Source organism: Manacus candei, unplaced genomic scaffold (genome assembly GCF_025592945.1).
Source record: "Manacus candei isolate 608988 ecotype Guabito, Panama unplaced genomic scaffold, ASM2559294v1 h1tg000067l, whole genome shotgun sequence".
Lineage (NCBI taxonomy): Eukaryota > Metazoa > Chordata > Aves > Passeriformes > Pipridae > Manacus > Manacus candei.
In genome coordinates, this window is record NW_026138115.1 from 14,241,735 (window position 1) to 14,258,234 (window position 16,500).

Genomic DNA, 16,500 nt, shown 5'->3' on the forward strand with positions numbered 1-16,500 from the left:
TTCATCTCCTTTCATTGTACAAAAATGTAAAAAAATTCCCAAAACCTAAAAAAAGCTAAAAAAAAAAAAAGTGCAACTCGTAGAGTACATACCTGTTTCTAGAATAATGTACGTGCCTTGAGATGGTTACATTCTATCTGTGCATATTTATATGTCTTTCCTTATGAAGTTTCAGGAGATTTTCTTCACAAGTAAGAGTTTTTCTGTTCTGATGCAAAACGTCCTTTTTCTGTGAATGGCCAGGCTTTATCTGAAACTCTATAGCTGAAGCCTCTTCAGAAGCAGCAACACATCCTTTGTGCTCTTCAGTTCCAGGTGATTTCCCTGTACTACTCTTTTTAGTGCTAAGCTCTGGAGAATTCTTTTCAAAACTTTCAGTCTGTCCATCTGAAATCAGCAAATAATCATCAGCATTTTTCAAATTGTTTGATGCATTATGTTTGTTAGGATTTGGGACATTGATATTATTGTCATTCCCACATAAAAAAGATAAATCCCTACCTTCAGGTGAACTTTTAACTTCTAATGACTCTGGAGTCACTTCACCTAGTGGCTCTGTAGATGTTTCAGAAACAGGGTTAGAAATAGGTTGCTGCTGCTCAACTTGTGCTTCAGGAGAACCATTAGAAATGGATTGCTGCTGCTCAACCCATTCTTCCTCAGGACAGGCTTCAAAAAAGCATTCAATATTTTCTCTCTCATCTGTGAAGTCCAGTGGCACAGGAGTGCTGCTCTTTTCCTCTATGTATTTGAATACCTCTCCACAGTCACTATCATGAGAAGAAAGTGAAAGGTAAGAATAGAAGTCCCCTTTTCTTAGCTGGATGGGTCTATGAGAGTGTTCTAACACTTTTTCCTTGATCTGTGCTAATGAAGCTGGAGCAGATGACTCACATTCAGGCTGTGACTTACTTTTCAAAGCTGTTGATGCCATGTCTATTATCTCCTTCACAAAATTGTGTACTGAGCCATCCTCCATGGTTTTTTTATCAAAATCAGCAGATTCACAGTTACAGCACAAATCAAGACCATTGGCTGAGGAAATGCATTCTGCTTTACTGGATTTCAAGGTAACACAGCAATCAGCAAATTTTTCAGTAATGCTTATTCTGTGTTGTTGACCATTAGGTAAGGATGCCTGTAAAGCTGTACCTTGCATGCCTACAGAACTAATTTCTGAGGAAGATTCAAGACAAGGCTTTTTAGCAGGAGAGGAAGCAACAGAGTTATGATCAGGCTGAAGATGACTTTGACATTCTTTTGGAGGGTTTCTGAATCCCTGAATAGTCTCTTTACTGTCCATACGTGAATCATCTGAACTGTCTGTAAATGCTTCACAGACACAACCTTCATTTTCAGCTTCTCTAACATCAAGAGATGCATGAGTTTTGGGTGTTGCCGCTATTTTAACAACACCTTCCTTTTGACTGCCAAGAGTATTTTCAACATTGCCATTCTCCATATCATCCACAAGCTGATCCTTCACAACCTGGGAGATGTCTTTCATTGGGTGACTCTTTGTCCCTTTTTCATGATCACATGGTATATTCTTACTATTGCCATTATTTTCTGACATTTTCTGTACTGAACCATTCAATAGTGTTTCAATGCTTAATGTATCTGTGGCTTTAGATGTCTCGTTACTAACTTCTTTACTGTGCTGAATTTCATCACAGAGGTTACTTTTTCTTTTCTCCCTTGTCAAAGAAAATTTTGGTCTAATCCAGGTTTGGAGTTCATTTTTTATATAATCAAGTCCTGAAATTAAATTGCATTCTTCATAAATATCCTCATCAGTTGCTATACTGGAGTCGTCATCTTCATCTTTGATACCTAGCTCTTCCTCAGTTAAGGTAAGAGTGGAACTTGAAAGCAAATCACTGTCATCTTCATCATCAGTACAAGCAGAAGTGCAGGAGACGTTAACAATCATGCTGACATTGACATCGCTCTCATCAGCTACAGACCTATTAAGATGTTTTCTAAATGATGCATTCGAATCTGGTATTTTATTTCTGTGCAGTACAATGTCTTCAGAGCAGAGAGAAAGATCCTCGCTGCTGCTGAGTTCAGTGAGAGAAGCTGCTGAATCTTCATTGATCGAAGATGCAACATCTAGAGACAGCTGTCCAGTAAAAGACATTTTTTGAGAGCTACTTTGGAGTGTTATATCAGAGATGCTGCGCTTTATCTTTTGATCTGAAGGACTCTGGATATTCTCTAAGCGATTCAAAAGATCTAATGTCCTTTTACTGAGCTCTCCAACGGAATCACTGCTTGCACTTATGTCTCCTGAGCCATGATGACTAAAAAGATCTTCGTTGCTTTTGTAGGAAGTCAGCCAGCTCTCCAAAGAGGTACTTCGCTGAAGACCATCTCCACTTTTAAAAATACCTGAGCTGAATAAATCCCCCACTACAGACAGAGATTCTAATGAAGAACTACGAGATAAAGCTGAAACCAGTCTTGTATTCTCTGTAACAGTTAATTTTCTTACAGTTTCTGCAGATTTACAGCAATTGGGATCTGATTCTCCACAAATACTTGCCAGAGTATGGTCATGAATAAACTCATCTGGTTGTGAGTCTACAGACTTATGTTCAGAGTTACCAGGCATTTTATCAAAACAAATGTCATTAAACAAACTACCCTCTGTATGTGTTTTTTCAATTTGTGATTGTTTCATTATCACCGGTAATTTGAATTTGGAGCCTTGAAGATATGAGTAATCATAAAATGTAAACACGTCATGTTTTCCTTGCAATTCTTCTAGAGAAACGGGGTTAGACATGGTAATGCTGTCCAGATCCTCACCATTTTCACTTCCACAACATGCAGAAGGTGCCAACTGGAAATCGTCTGAGAGACTAGCATGGTCTTCTTCATCTTGCTTTATTTTTTGATGTATTACATCATCCACTTGATTTTCCACATGCCCAATTTCAGGATTACTCTGAGTGCTTTCAATATCATTTAGCAAAAAAATTTCTGAATTATTTGTAGTTTCTGTATCACATTCACTCACTATCCCACTCTCACTCTCAGAATGCCTGCTTATGTTTCCACTCTGATATATATAGTTATAAGGTTTTGTCAGTGTGGTCCCCCCTATTAGATCTGGCAGGGATTTGGTAGATGAAAATGATGAGTCTTTACTAAGACTTTTGTTTAAAATGTTAGACTGTGTTACATTGGAGAGTCTGGATGTTTTTTTCAAAAAAGGTATGTGGTTTTTTTCTGATAATTCAATATTATGAAGACTATAGACCTGATAGACATGAGGATTTGGAGGGGAAGTAATGTTGGAACAATAAAGAGGACTTCCACGACTACTGATACTTTCGTCTTCATTCACATCATTATCACCACATTCTCCTGAAGCAGGTTTCTGGTTTAGGTCATCCTTCTTGAGCTCCTGATCAGGATCGCTTAAGTCTTCATGAATACTGATCAGCTTATTGCTTATGTCAGTTTCATCCCATTCTAGTGCATCTTCACTCGGACCGTTTAGATCCATCAAACTGGGATCAATAACATTCAGAGGCTCCTGCAAAAGAAAAAGTCAAAGATTAAAAATATTTACAGCTGTACTTTAAATGCTTCCACTGAAATCACACAAGTAAGTTAATAGGAGTAAAGTACATTTTTGGAACAATGATCAGTAATTTTGTTATGTTAATTTTGTTATGTTATCAGTTAATTTTATTATGTTTGTGTGTGCCATTAAAACAATCAATTAAAATTAAACCTATTGCATTTTGCATGATTTCTTAGTCTTCTCACTTTTTTCCTATTTGCTGTCAAAATATAATACAGAAATTTGACTTTTCTTTAATAGACTTTAATTGTGCTTAGTCTATATGTAATAAGTTTTAACCATTCTGCAGAATCACATAGGAGCGTGTTAGTAAAAAACATGCAATTATGTTGGATATATGAAAATGTCTCTTAACTAGCTAAAGTTTAAAAGATATAAAGGATTTATTAAAGGATTTTTGAAATGTTTCTAACAACCTTTTGTGTTGTCATCCTTAAAACACAAGACTTGATGAGTTTTTGTTAAAGTTTCTATTTATTCATTACTTACTAAGAAAGGCAGTACTAGTGATCAGTAAGTAGGACTAATGAATGTAAATATCTTCAGCTGAAAATCAATCAGTCTAATCAAATACTACAAAAATGTCAAATATTGTGTCCTGATACCTTTCTCTGGTAAATAAATAATTGAGCTAAACTTAATTTGCTTTTTTAAAGACTTTTGTAACTTTCTAGTAATATTTGTTATTATTACTCAGAACATATAGTAACAAGAATTATTCCTTCTAAAAATGTGGGAGAGGAAGAACACCTTGACAGCTTTGCTCACTGAAATATGATGTCAAGTGGCCAACAGCACCAAATCACCTTAAACTCTTCAAATAAGACTGAAGTGGGCCCTGAAAGCAAATAAATTTCACTTTATTTTTCTATTTATTGGGAAGCCTACATTTTAGAGAAGGCTATGCTTATACCTCGTCTTGTAATAGAACTGTTGACTAATGCAGAATTGTTTAGTTTAAACAATCTGAACAGCTGAACAATTATCACACAAGCACTTTTTTCAAAAAAACCCCTTTCAACTCTTATCTTTTTCTCTGTTTAGTTTTCTTTGACCAAGTGTTGTTTCTCAAATACAGCATTGATATCCTGCCATACAGCAACAGCAAATAACAAAAAAAACATAAAGTAACTGAAATAAAAACAGATAAAATGAGGCTTTAGTCCAACAAAGTGCAGTTGTGCACAACTTAGTTACTGACTTAGATTCATCAAGACTCGGACGAGATTAATTGTGCAGGGAAAGGCACGTATCTCTGACTTCGATTCTCAGCTGGAAACTCTCTTTGAAGTAGGAACTAAAGCTGCTCAGCCCTTGTGTGAGAAATCATGGGATGTTCTCCAAAAGCTCAAAAGTTAGGACACTGATTTTGGTCATGGGACACTTTGTCAGCCTGAGCATAAGAGACATGAGCCAGGTTATCATTCTCTCAGAAAAAACCTTACCTACATGCCATTCTGAGAAGAAACCTGCTTCTCCTGTGTCAATTTAAATATTAATTCAGTCATAGATAGATGAGGAAAATTTTTTCCTGCAGTGCTGTGTTCAGCACATTTGAACAGCAACAGGCACAGGTAGGTCCAAACGTCTGCTGAGTGACTAATTACAGGTATAGGTGGCATTATTTCTATACAAGACACAAGGCTATACCATTCTGGTATGTCCAGTAAACCAAAGGCTAAAACAATCAAATGACATCAGGAAGAATTATTTTCTCCAAACTGGGCAGAGTAGCTATCCACCATTCAGCAGGGTGATACGATTATTAATTTATTTGATAAAGCAGGGCACTCTCCCTGTAAGATGAATCTGTGTCCTCATACTTCATTGGGCTTAGCTGTAATGTAGGTCTCTGAGTACTGCAGCTGTGTTAAGGTATAATAACGGGCAGAAATACAGGTGCCAAAGAATTTTTCCTCCTTAGCAGGTAGGGAGGCCTTTGGTATTTTGTGAATCTGTCATGTCTAATGCTGAAGGCTAGAGTCTCTTTGTGGATCTACCTACCCCAAAGGTTTTATAGAGTACAGTCCTTTTTTACCCCCGTGAGACACTGGCTAATGTTAAATTCCCAGGAAAACACCCATTTGCTGGAAAACTATGGCTATCAGAGCAGTTCTATACATTGCGGAGTTCAGAAATTCTTATTTGGATTTGCATTTACTGTGTTTTCATAATGGCTCTTGGTTGGTTCTTAGTCTCCCACGTGCAGCTGACCCTTAACCAACCTGCAAGTAAAATGTAAGAGAATTACAATAATAAAGTTAATTTGAAAACCTGTTAGATTAAAATAAAATCAGATAAAATGACTAATTTTCTCTATGGCATGTTTTATGACTCTGTAGAACTCAACATTAGGAAGACATTGCTGTGGAAAGTTTCCTAAACTGCACAATTTTACTGTTTTAAGCTTCTGCCAGCTGCAAGAAGAAATTACTGAAGGCAGGAATTCAGCAGCAGGTTCCAAGGATTTTATGTTCCATAGAATCTGATTTTGTTTCTCAAAACAAAACATTTGGTCCTTATTGGTCAGGAAGATAACCTTCCCCCTGTAAATCAGCACTTGGCTGCCGTGTTTGTTCAGCAAGGCTGATGGACTAAAACAATAAAACATTTAGAGTCGTGACCTCAGCCCATTCATCTTCACTGAGTGCTCCCCACTTCAAAGCCTACTTTTTTGTTCTTCAAATGCACATGCTTTTCTGATGCCTGGTATACACTCAGTTTTGCGGGCAAAGCTATGATGGTAAGGGATTTTATTTTATTTATTTATTTTACTTTTGATTGTTAGTTATGCTTGAAAAGACTAACTAAAACAGTCATTTTACCAACATAGCTTTCTCTCTCCAAGGAACTGACTGAACTGATATTAGTGAATCACTACTGTTGTTAAAAGCATCATATCCCTTGAAGTAAAACTTTAGTGGTTATCAGCTCCATTGGTAGCCCTTCCCAAGTTCTAACTGAAGCAAATCACCTGGCTTAAGTCACAAACTTTATGTATTTGGCATTTTTAATAGGGGTGTATATTTTTGCCTTCTTTTTTTACAAAATTTAGTGAACTGCTCAAATAAGAAAGAGGCTTTAGACTTTGAGGCAGTTGTTGGAGAGAGTACACCATTGCCTCTTGAATAAATCTCTGGAGTGAAAAATGGAAGGTGGTGTCACTCCAGCCTGTGTTTGCACTGACAGTAACAGCAACGTAAAAAGCAGGAATCTCTAAGGACTATTTTTATCAGATGTCTCTTTTCAGGATGGTCAGTGCTGAATAATTAGAGCTATTATGATAGTAATAGATTATTAGGTCTTGCCAGTAGAGTGTTTAAAATTTGCCAAACTGATCCTTTACTTGGTGTTATACAGAGGAGGGCACAACATCATAAGTATTGAATGGTATCGGAGATGGATTCTGTTTACTCACTTTACTGGGAAAAAATGATGTTGTTTCTCCTGCTTTGTTTTTCATTTGAAAGAACTGTATAGTATTGCACAATGTATCTTTTACACAAAGCAAATAAATCCACTGTCATTTCCAATGGGGAAAACTTTACTTTTTAAAGAGCTGAATCAAGTTTTTTATTCTGTTTCACTTAATAAAGAATGTGGTTTTCCTACAGAGTTTGCAATTGCACTCCAAATGATGTTGCCTGGTTCAAGGTATTTGAGCAACTCGGCCTAGTGAAAGGTGTTCCAGTCCATGGCAGGGGAGTTGGAACAAGGTGATGGTTAAGATCCCTTTCAACCCAGGCCATTCTATCATTCTATGATCCTTTCTTGAACTGCAAATATCCAACAAGAAAGAGGTCTATCACAGACAGAAATGCTGATCTCCACATGTAAGACAGACTATATTTAAAGAGAATCTTTGAGTGTCCTACAGAGCTTCAGATTTCAATAGGGCGAGCCCCATATGCTTACTCTTAAGTCCTGGCCTTGCTGAAGTCTGTGACAAAGTATGTTGCAAAGGTACCACACTGTCTGGCAAAAACTCATTGGATACCAGCCAGTGTAACTGATTGCACTAAATTTCCCAGAATTTAGAAACTTGTTTTTAATATGTGCAACAGTGTGTGAGTATAAATGTATATACAATTTTTCTACAAAATGGCTACTTTTAAAGTAGGTCAGAGTGGCTCTATCTTATAAAGTCACTAAATACCACTACATCTAGAGAAGATCTTGATGGTCACATGGTTCACAGTAAGAAAAGGCAAATAGTTTTGACCAAGAAAGCAAAAAAAACCCAACCCAACAGTGTAATAAAAACCAAAAGATGCACAATATTAGGCAGATTCCTATTTTTTAAATATTACCACTAGATAAACATTAGGAAGCATTTACTGCAAATAATCAATTAAATTATAGACTCAGAAGAGTGAAAGGTTAAATTAATTTTAAGGTATTTGAAAATGCTGCGCTAAGGTGTTTAGCTATTCCTACTTTGAACCCTGAACTATTTTGCTCAGGACAGCATTCTCATTTCAGTGGGATAACTCATGTGAGCATAGCTAGGGGTGCACTTAAATGCTTGTAGAGTTGGTGTTTAACGGCTAAGCAGTTAATCTGCTGACAATGTTAATGGGAAGAAATAAAGTTATTAAGCCAAATAAAGACATTTCCTCAGCCCCAGTACTCTTTCAGGAAAAGTGCAAAAAATGCACTTTTTCATTTGTATCCTTTACTAAAATATGGATAGTTTTGCACTTTGTTTTTAAGCAAATTATATTAAACAATGATTTTCTGTTTCAGCTTCATTTGCATGTGCTACTCCAGTGCAGATACTTTATGTTGGTGAAACAGGCCTGTAATGTAACCCCTACATACTATTATATTTTTTAAAGGAATTAACATGAAAAAAAAGACTTTTTACGGTAATAAATAAAAACTCTGTTCCTCCCTCCCTGCAACTTCTCCTTCAGTTGCTGTGGCCAAATTATCCAAACTCAACTGCACTTAGGGGCCAGGGGAAAAAGAAAAAGAAAGAAAGAAAACCATCCCCCGCCTCCAGGAATGCATGCACATTCAAGGAAGACAAACATGATTTTGTCTTTTGAAAAATGCAAGCATGCCAAGTACTTCTGAGGGAAATAGTCATGTGTACAGTACCACTTCACCTTAGCCTCACTTGAGCTCATTTTCTGAATGGTGTTCTCTATATCACAGTCATCAAAAAAACTATCCCCATTTCCCAACATCAATGTTTTAATATGCAAAAGCATGAGCGTACACATAATATTCCCTGTGCATAATACTGAAGTGACCTATACATTACAATATAATCTCAGAATATATGGAAGCAGCATGATTTATCACAGATCATAATCTCTTACTGCATTTTACAAATATTATTGCCTCTCTTGATGAAATTATACCCTCAGTCCTGCACATGCAGAACTCTTTCTCTGTTAGGGTTCACGTATGCTTATGGCTAGTGCCAGGGTCCTACACGGGTGGTCATATGGACAGATTCCTGTACCATAGGAAGGACACTGACTTTGCCTCTGCTCTCTGCAGTCACAGATGTCACCTGCGAGGGTCTCAGTGCAAGCTGAGAACAACTCAGGTTCCACCATTGCTCAAGTCTTTATGATGATGTTTGAAGTTCTCTGATAATGCTCAGAAATAACAGTCTAGAGAATAGTATTTCAATTACAGGTTTTAAACCAGATAATTTTCTTTATCATAAGAGCTGCTTTGTGGGTAAATCTTCTAAGCAACAGATAAAATAACTGCAGTGACATGTTAAGAGGATGCCCAAGTGGTTTAAAAGTCAGAGAAATTGGTTGTTCTCTAAGCATTCTTTTGCTATTTAAATGTCACTTGATAATTCTAGGTAACACCCTGGGGTCAGTCGTGCCTGCTCATGAGTCTTATGAGGGTTTTTAACTTCCCTGTTAAGCTTCTTGCACTACCAGATGGGCAAAAGAAAGAGTGCAAGGCTCCAGCTGCTCCATCACACTCTAGACGATGTGTACCAGCCAGGCTGAAACAGAAGGTGAGCCATGTCAGTAGAAGGCCTGTGGGAACTAACTTCTATCACAGATCAAGACAAAAGCAAGGACTCAACAAGTTCAGTCCCTTCACTGTGTCCAGAGTATCACTGCTAATGCTCCACCCATTATCTGTTTTCCATCCTCTATGGAAGCAGTGGCCTCGTTTTTTACCACCATATTCTCATATGGCTTTCTAACATCTCTGGTTCTCATTTGCTGAAGAAGCCTCTTAAATGTTACTAGAAAGAAGAAGATCATCTATAACATTTTTATACTGAATAATATTGTCATCCAAAAAGGTTTACAATCCCAGATCTATATTCCAAATTATGTATTTGGGCTTTTTTTTTTCTTTTTTTTGGGATGACAAAGCCTGGCTACATGGCATATTTTACTGACTGTTGTTTTTACTGCTTTGTAGCTTTCTTTTCATCTGTCAAGAGGTTACATGACAGGATTTTTTGCCCTTGAATGTCATTTCGATCTCACCTTTACTTCAGAGAAATATATGATTTTCTTTGTTCAAGAATCCAGCACAAGCCCTTTGAGAAACTCTTAGAAAAACATTCCTAGCTTTATCTAAACCCAAAATGTTGCCATGCACACCTAGTTCAGAACAGAACAAATCCTTGCAATCTACCCCAGATACATGCCCATGCAAGTCGGTGGGAGTTCATCCATGCCAAGTTTCAGAATTTGACTGGTTAAGACAAAATATCCATGAAAACCAGGAAATATGTGGAACACATGTATTGATGGCAAATCAACTGCAGTTAGATGCTCTTGAGCAAAGTTGTATTAGCAAAGCTACAGTAGCACAATAAAATCACTATTCCCTTGTCCTTGTACTAGTTAAGAGGTCTGCATACTGATTAAGAATACTTTAAATATAGTATCATTTACGTTGGAACTGGTAGTGCTTTAACGGTGTACTCTCAGTTAAACCAGAACAACTCAGTGGACACTACAAATGGACTTAGTAGACACAGTAGTCATCTCCAACCTACAACAGGCACATCAGGACACCTGGAATCACAGCACTTTTAAGAGCTTTGTTTCAACAGAAATGAGTGTTTGTGAAAAACACTAAAGAGTGAGAGTCACTACAAAAACAGATAGATATAAGGTACAAAAGAGCAGGACATAAGTCCTTGGGAACTCGACCTTAAAAGAAACCTAGAAAGAAAGTTTTCTCACTAAGGGTTGGAAGAAAGAGGCTTGAATTTCTAAATAAAAATTCTTCCTGTGTACTGGAAAGGGAGACTTTATCTATTATTTATGAATAACAGGACTGCATGAAAAATATCTGTCTCTATCATCAGTTTCTTCTCCTCCTGAATCAGTTGAGAGACCACCAAATTTAGCCTAATTCACGTTATCAAAGAGAACAGACTCTTTTCCCCCTTATTTAAATTTTCAACGCAATTCCTTTGTAATCTCAGTGCAGGCACTTCCTGAAGTCATTGATTCACCATCTGTAAATTTGGGATATTGACTAGGGGGAAGTTAATAAGCAGGTATTGTTAAGTCAAAGGCTAGAAGAATACTGCATATTATAAGTACTTGCACAGTCTACCTAACTGTGGATTTCCAAGTGTTAAGTTAAACACCACAGTTGTCAATAAATGGCAGAGAGTTCTGGTGATGAATCAAAATTACAATGGTAAGCACCTTGAGACTACAACAGTGCAACTGCTCCTTGCCATTACAAGTCCATATCTAAGAAAAGTTGCTTTTCAAGCGTTGCAATATAGAAACACTGGCCTCATCTCCAAATATAAGAGATCTTTAGGCAGGGCAGAGCTCTCACTGAGATCATCTCATCCTTGAAGTACCAGATTTTTTTCTTGTCTCCATCTCTGGCAAGTCATTATGTTTATAGCTTTCTCTAGATGCTAACACAGCTCTGGAGCTGGCTGGAAAAAAAAAGGAATGGAATTTTCAGTTTAAGCTAGTTAATTGAATAGGTCCTGTGTAATGTCTCAAGTACTGGTATTATGTGCACATTTTTGTTTGGTCACTTGGGAAATTATTTAATATAAGCATACTTTGTAGAAATTCACTTCAAAGAAGACAAAGTAACAACTATATCTTGTTATATTATATATTTACCTGCCTTAGTTTGACTGAGTACAAAATTACAATGGGGAGTAGCTCACCATTATAAAATCACTATTTGCCATTATTAAACTTTCTTCTGTTACAGTAGAGTTTATTTTAAATGTTACACAGTTTAAACTTGGGTTCAAATTGAAACATAAACTGAAGATTTAAGTCTATCCACAACGCCAATTTTTAGCGCTGGTGAGGCACAAAAGGCCCAATGAATTCAAAGAGTTTACAAGTTGGTGCAATAACTGAGGGGCACAGGTTATTAGTATTAACATTATTAGTAGAACTATTGTTAATAAGCAGTAAAGAGTCCAAAGTCTTTCATGCAGGAGCTCACGTTTGTACTGAAACTGAATGTTTGACATGAACCTTTTGTGTAATGCTTAGAAATTTTGGAAGTTTATGGTACTTAGTTTCACATTGAAACAATAGTTCTCCCCTTTTAAAAATTAAAAAGGATGTTTAGAATAAAGAGTCTTTCTGAATTTTTCAGTAAACCTGTTGGATGAACTGTGACTCCATAAAGCTTAGGAATTCATTTATTATGTTTGTGGATCAGAGACTGCATTTATTCATAAAGTGAATCTCTAAAACCTAGCTTCCATTACAGCTGTGGGGAGGCCCAGTCTTTCTTCCTTCACTTGAGAAGGTGAAGCTCAAGAAGATAATTAACCATGAAACAATGAGGAGCCTTGGTGGGTAAGCACTAGTGTGAAAACAGTTACTCCTCACAAAAGAGGGGAAATTAGCTGGCTGGATAAAAAAGGAAGTGTCAGACTGGAAGACTGAAAGGACTGCCAGCATAAGTAGATAGCTCTACGCATCATTAATGCCATTTTTTAACAGTTAAACGTCACTGCTTTCTAAATTTAAATGCACTTAGATGCTATGTGTTAGGGGAGATTAATATGCCATTTTAAAATAATTTCTCTTCAACTTTCTGTTTTCACATTTCACCAGTTTCAGTTGCCCTTCCCACGTATTAAAAAATCACTGCCTCTTAGTATTGTATTCTTATTTACAAAGCCAATGAAAACAGTGTTCTAAAAAGATTCTGTTGGTCATTGTATTTTACAAACTCATTATTTTATATATATTTTTATGAAGAGAAAATTTCTTTTGAATTTACTGTTTCACAGAGTAAAGACTTATGATATATGTTTCCTTTCAAAACTTCTTTCTACTGAAGCAGTCACATTTTTGGCAGAAATTCAGTTATATGCTATGCCAAAAGAAACAGAATACACAAACACTGCTTAATGCAGCTGGCTAGGTCATTTACATATTACTGCACACACCAGACATGAAGAACAGGATATGGATTAGAGCTACAACGATGACCCAAATGGCCTATATATACAGAGACATGAAATTAGGATCATCATTCCTCATGATTTAAATTTTATTATTTAATGTATATTATAACATTTCTGACATAAATGTATGTACATATTTAAATACTAAGTAGATGTATGTATTATATTTTTTGTATAATTTACAGAAAAATATGCTAGAAATATCTTGGAAAACTGTTAAGTGGACACATTTTTGAAAGATTTCTTCTGGTGAAGAAGGGCACATCCCAGCCTTTGCAAACAACAAAAAAATACAATGAAAACACTCTCAGCATACTGTAAAACTTCTTTACCATACATATGATATAAGTAGACCTCCAAATCTGCAAGTTCATTTGCTTTCATACAGCATCTGCTTTTTTGGGTGAGATCAACAGTCCACTCAGCTGAGCCCAGCTCCTGCAGTGGTTAGCTGTGAAGGTTTATGGAAAAGTTAAAAACCTTCAAAAATATAGAAGGATATAGAAGCTGCCATCCCAAATTTAAGAAAGCCTGTGAGGACTCTCAGAGTTGGAATTTAATAAGTATTAATTGATGTCTCCCCCATTAATTTGTCTAATTACTTACTGAACTCATTTGTATTTTTTCTATCCACCACATCCTGTAGGAACAAATTTCATTTTTATTATGTAATGCATGAAAACAGTATTCTCTTTTGATGGTTTTAAATCTCCTGCCTGATAATTTCTTTGGGTACCTTTGGTGCGTTAAGAAAAAAGAGTAAATAATTGTACCTCATTTATTTTCATGCAATTTTAAAATAATTTTTAATTGTGTTCCTTTCTGCTTAGAGCTGATGCAGCTCCTGGAATATCCTATAATAGTGAACAATAATATACTGATTATGCATATACTTCCTGAAGATCCTGCAAATACATTTCCATAGCGGTATGAGGATTGTGGTGCTATCATCCAATATGGAAGGCCCTTGCAAGATGGAAATAACTGCTGTACAACTTGTCAGAAAAAAAGGTTTCTTACTCTTTTTCTAAAAGCTATTTTGTTTGAGAACTCTTGAAACAACATACCTGAAAATCAGCTTAAATTACACTCACAATTCCTTGCAGAACTGGAGTCATTAGAGATGCAGAACAACTAGTCATGAAATTAATTAAAAAATCACAAGTTTGTGACTTTCGTATTTCCCTGAACTCTAATTTTTCAAGCAATACCAGCCCGAATCATGAGTTTATGATTAGTGGATATTAGGCATCTAAATAAAACACTGACTGTAATCAGAACACAATGCACTGCAATGCGAGTCAGTGTCTGCTGAGCACTTTTAATTATCTGACTCTATACTTAAGTGCCTAAATAAGAAAAAAAAAAAAAAACTAACCATTTTACCTTTTCTTTTTTTAATGAGGTATTTGTGCCACTTAAATGGTGTTTGACAGTTCTTTCAGCACCTACATGCATTGGAAACATCAGATTTCCAATTTCTGAATATTACTTATTTTCCTACTAAAACTGAATATTCCTGAGAATTCAGTTGAAGAATTTACTCATGTTATAGTTCGAATGTATGTTTCAGAAGCAGGGATGTCTCTTTATCAAAGATGTGTAAAAGTGCTTTACCCACTGGTAATCTGTGGCACAGAAGAACAAGATTAATAGATTGACAGATGGTTGGTAGAAAATATGCCACCATGCTATAAAGGCCTAAACCTGTTACTGTGGTGTACACATTTCCCAATATAAAGTTATAAATCTCAGATTTCTAGCTTTTATAGGACTGAATTCTCCCATCTCAAAATGTGAATTCTACTAATTACTTGTAGAATACTTATTTTAAACAATCGGGGCAAGCTGATTTACTAATATTCTAGTTACCTACAAAAGCAAAGAAATTAAGAATATTGGATATGCCACCATCAGGTCAAATGCAATTACACAAGAGATATGACGGAGTTTCCATGATCATATGTTGAATTACAGAGCCATGTGATAAACTGGCACTTTGAAGACCTCACTGGCATTCGAAATCAATTGGGGGTTTGTAAATATCAACCATTAAAAAAAATCAGATCAGCAGAGATATATTACCAACTTTTTACCTGCTATGAAATTCTCTCACCCAACTCTAAAATGGCACCAGTCTGAAATACAGAGTCATAGATAGTTGAGGACCAGAAGTATCTTTGGGCTGCATGGATAAATGCAGAAAGGTTGTATATTCCCAAAAGAAAATATTTCCAACTTCTTACTGGGTAACGCAGCACCACCGTCCAGCCTTGAAAGTTCACGAGATATAATAGTTAAAATGCTTAAGCCAATCCAAAAAACATCAATTTCCCCTCTCTCTGTATTTATACATTTGAACAATTTAAAACTGAACTAACCAGAAAAAGAATACAGAAGAAATCCAAAGAATTAGTTCTTTTAAAATATAAATGTATATGTAGATGTATATACAAAAATTTGTGGCATTGAGCCAGCAAGTTTATGTAATTTTTCCTCTAAAATAATACAGCATAACAGAGAAAAATATTCAAAGTATCTGTGACTTTAAGACTTGTCAGTCACTGAAACTGACTGCTCACAGGATGCTACTAAAAAACATTAATGCAGTCACAGTATTTTATACCCAATTCAGACCCTATGCTTTGAGTTAATTCTAACACCAGTTACGCAGTCTTATAACACTGTAATCCTGATATTTTCTACCTTGAATAATTGAAGTCAGTTTTTCACTGTAGGATGAGTTGTGGAGAGTAGTTATGCATAATTAAGCATCCATATTTGGGTTAAAAATAATACTGGGAAATATATGCTTAATTTATGTTGCTTTCATTGTCTTTTTTTTGTTCAATATAATTTATTTTCCTATGCTCATGCCAACAATAAAAAGTAAATTTCATTTCTCATCTTAAAATTTGCTGGGTATCCTGGAAAGGTCAAAGAAACTAAATGTGTCTGCAGATGAGCAAGGAGTTGCAGAACAGAAATATGCGTCTTAATGTATGTTGAATCCAGTTGAGGTGGATGGTGATTGAAACTTGCTACTATAGGACTGTGGTTGAACAAGCTACAAGAAAGGTTCTAGTAGGTTTCATTATCATACACACTAAAAATTCATATATAATAGACACCACCAACATCAGCAGGAAATATTTTATATCTGTAAGTTTCAGTGCAGAGTATAGGACTAAAAGAACAAGAATGCTGAGCTACTCTTTCTGCTTTAGGTGGTTCACTTTCTGGAGCAAAAGTAAACTGCACTGAAAGAGGCTGCACAGCCTGTTCTATAATTATCCCTACTACACGTGAAGAATGTTAGTAGTAAGCACCTTTACTTTCCAAACTCCTCCAGAGGGAGAGCTCAGGCTTACTATGGTTTAACTCAGATTGTGAAATAGGGAGATAAGGCTGCCTTAGTTTGTGGAGTCAGTTTTGCAGACTCTTGAGGATGGAGTAGAGCCCTCTGCTGAAAGACTTAAATGTA

The 16,500-nt window shown here is 36.1% G+C and overlaps 1 protein-coding gene across 9 annotated transcripts in view; it reads right to left on the minus strand.

The window, feature by feature from the left end:
* The window catches only part of AKAP6 (A-kinase anchoring protein 6), a 275,069-nt gene that overhangs the window by 6,107 nt on the left and 252,462 nt on the right, over window positions 1–16,500 (minus strand). For 8 of the 9 annotated variants that reach the window (XM_051806225.1, XM_051806228.1, XM_051806229.1 and 5 more), the window contains one exon: window positions 93–3,547. In XM_051806225.1, the coding sequence (XP_051662185.1) occupies window positions 134–3,547 (3,414 nt within the window). In that variant the 3' untranslated portion in view covers window positions 93–133. The remainder of the gene's footprint in view (window positions 1–92; window positions 3,548–16,500) is intronic. The other variant, XM_051806232.1, reaches the window with a different exon arrangement.